Here is a 3,398-nt window from a genome sequence, read left to right as displayed (position 1 = left end):
AACTTATTGACATAAATTCATAAAATAGCAGTTCAATAAAATTTTGAATGCACGTCAACAAATGTGATAACAGGGCCTTTGACACGTGACCTGTCATGATAGGGAGGAAACAAAGTATATTTTGATATTTCTTTCCTTTTTTTTTCATAATTAAAACAGAGTGAAAATAAACAAAAAAATCAAATACAGATTGAGAAAGAAATTATGGCACCAGTGGCTAGAGAACTAGGTCTTGTTCTAGCATTTAAAAATGAAGAACAAGACCTGTTTATCTAGCCATATGGTAACCATATGATTAGAAATGATGACATAGGAAGCTACTGTATTTTTTATACTTTTTTTAGCATTTTCATGACATGGTATTTTTTGCAGTGTATGTTTTTTGAAACAGAATGTTTCTCAGAAAAGGGAGGCTGCAAGTAAAAAACCAGGTTTGCTCACAAACGGTATAAGGGATAAAATTAAGGAAAAGCATCACAAGTTTAAGAAATTTAAATTGACCGGTATGACAGGAGATTTAGAAGATCAAGAGAGTTGGTCAAACACAAAATTAGGACATCAAAAAGGATGTATGAAAAAAGGTTGGCTGAAAATATGAAAATTAATAACAAGGATTTCTTTAAATACATTAAGGGTAAACAAAATGTTAGAATGAGAATAGGACCTTTGAGTTATGATAAAGGAAGACTCATACATGATGATTACAAGATGGCTGAGTTATTCAACTTTGCTTTTTCTTCACTTTTTACTAATGAAGATTTAAGCAATATTTCTCATCTTGAACAGTTGATAGATGGAAAAAAGATTGAATAAGATGATTTTAATTCTGAGCTTGGTAAGAAAAAATTGTGAAGATTAAAGAAGGATAAATGGAGTTCAGAAAATTGTAATAATACCACAAGTGGGATATTTCAGGGCTCAGTCTTAGGACCTTTATTTAATTTCTATCAATGACACAGATGAAGGAATGGTCAATAAATTACTTACATTTGGTGATGGCATTAAGTTCTTGGGTGTTGCTGACTGTGAAGATGCTGATGCTTTACAAGAAGATTTAGATCATTTAGTGAGTTAGGCAAATAAATGGCAGATGGGTTTTAATTATAATAAATGCACGATAATGCATGTGGGTTATCATGGTTTGAATTATAAGTATGATTTAGGTGGGATTAACCTTAACAGTGTTATGGAAGAAAAGGATCTTGGTGTAGTGGTTGACCAGTCTCTTAAGTCTTTCAAGCAGTGTGCTGTTGCTAGTGGTAGGGCAAATAGGATTTTAGATTGTATCTACAGAAATACTGAAAAGTCTAAAGATGTTATAATTTCATTGTATAGGTCAATAGTTAGATCACAATTGGAGTATTATGTTCAGTCTTGGGAAGGACACTGAATTGTTGTATAGGGTTCAGAGGAGGGTTACTAGAATGTTACCCGAGATGAATAGGTTGTCAAACAAGGAGAGTTTAACATCTCTGAAATTGTTTTCTCTAAAAAAAAAAGAAGAGTTAGAGGGGACCTGATTGAGGTGTTTAAGATTATTAAGGGAATTCATAGTGTTGATGCATCATCTTTTTTCATAGTTAATGGTTAGAGTGGTAGGACTATTGGGTACAAATACAAATTTTGGCAGGATTGGAGTCATCTCCATCTAAGACAGTTTTACTTTTACTTTTCTAACAGGGTGGTTGTCCTTTGGAATGGGTAGCCTTCAGATGTTGTAGAGGCAGTAAATTTAACTGAGTTTAAAGAGAAAACTTGATAAATATATGAATGATAAAGGCTGTTTTTGAGGGTTGTTTTTTTTAACAGTTTTAGTTCAGTTTAGTGGATGGGACAGCCTAGATGGACCAATAAATCCCTTGTTGTCACTAGATATTATATTAAATACTGTCATTATTTTTTTGCATTGATTTACTTTACCATCCTCATTTTACACAACTACTGAACTAGTAATAAAGTTATTAAGTAAAAATAAATTTAATTTCATATATACATTTTATTTGATTTCTTACACAATTAAGAGTAATTTTTGGAATGTAATTTTCTTTTAAAATCCCCTGAATAATGTACTAAGTGCTGCACACTTCCATGACATCGTTAACAAGCAGTAACTGATTGTAAAGATACAATCCCGTGTTGTATGGACAACCTTTACAGACTTAAAAAAAAAAAAAAGTTTAATCAGGTCTGACCTGAAGATACAAGTCTAACTGTCATGCTGTATAATTTTTTAATATAAGTTAATAAATACACTGTCTATAAATAACTTAGATTTATAGCTAGAAGTGCTCCTAAATTACAGTATTAGACTATATTAGTATTTATCAGCCATTCCCATCTGATCACTCTGTGTTATCAGCTCCTGAGCATTGGAGAAATTAAATTTGAGCATAAGAAACATAATGAGTTCTTTTTCATCTTTTAGTTTTTTTCCTACTTTATAATGAAATAAAAACACGGAAAAAATCATAAATTATATATACGTTTCTTTTAACTTTTAGTTTTAGGAGGTATTTGTTCTTCGTTTTCAGTTTTTTTTTTCTTTTTGGGTATTTAATATCATGAAAAATTAAAAATATAACTTATAACTATAACATCTATACTCTATGTTTGACACTTTGAGTTTGACTTTTGAGGGAATTACAATAGCGCCACGTTCCACTTCTAACTCTAAATTCTAATGTCTGAAGTACCTAATCTGTAACATAAGTTTATCTTTATCTGTAAATGTAATCATTGAGAAAGCGACATTCGTTTTATTTTTCTGAAAAAAGGGGGCTAAAACAGTAAAAGTACAATAATTCATTAACTTGATTAAGCCTACCGTAGCCGTGTGCTTTGCTGTTGCTGAGATAACAACTGGCGAAGACATATTCGAAGACGAACTCGCTCCCATACACGACTACGCTCACACAACGAGGAATTTTATCAATATTATGAAAAAAGTAATAAAAACTAAACGTACAGTTCGTACAACAAATAATATAAGTGCTTTATTCTCTAAACTATGTGCTTTCAATGCTAAGGAGAAGCTATTTTATCGCCCTCTAGAAACACTTCACGTGATTAAATTGTTATAAATAAATTATAATAAAACCCTGTCTTGTTTTTTAAAACTCACAACGCAGGTAAGTTATTACGAATAAAATATTCACGTACTATTCTATATGTTAAATACACTCTCCCATTTAAATGGAAGCTTTTGGCTTTTTTACCGAAGCGTCCATCGTGCAAAAAAATGCCGAATTAATATTTGTTTTACAAAATCAAGTCTTACATTTTCTTCAAATAGATTACTTCAAGTCTAGATATTTTATTTGTTAATACTAAGGCTTTGTTACTAAGTTAGTACGTTGATTAGCTAGCAACATAAAGCAAATTTTCGAAATTCTAAATTC

General features: G+C 31.0%; 1 protein-coding gene across 1 annotated transcript in view; it reads right to left on the bottom strand.

The window, feature by feature from the left end:
* LOC106457698 (acyl-protein thioesterase 1-like) overlaps window positions 1-3,033 on the bottom strand; it is a 30,534-nt gene extending 27,501 nt beyond the window's left edge. Inside the window, 1 exon segment of the mRNA XM_013917145.2 lies at window positions 2,825-3,033. Coding sequence (XP_013772599.1) covers window positions 2,825-2,896 — 72 coding nt within the window. The 5' untranslated portion in view covers window positions 2,897-3,033.
* Window positions 3,034-3,398: the final 365 nt, after the last annotated feature.

Source organism: Limulus polyphemus, unplaced genomic scaffold (assembly GCF_000517525.1).
Source record: "Limulus polyphemus unplaced genomic scaffold, Limulus_polyphemus-2.1.2 Scaffold362, whole genome shotgun sequence".
NCBI classification, from domain to species: domain Eukaryota; kingdom Metazoa; phylum Arthropoda; class Merostomata; order Xiphosura; family Limulidae; genus Limulus; species Limulus polyphemus.
The sequence above is the reverse complement of the archived record's forward strand: the minus strand, read 5'-3'. Positions and strand labels throughout refer to the sequence as shown.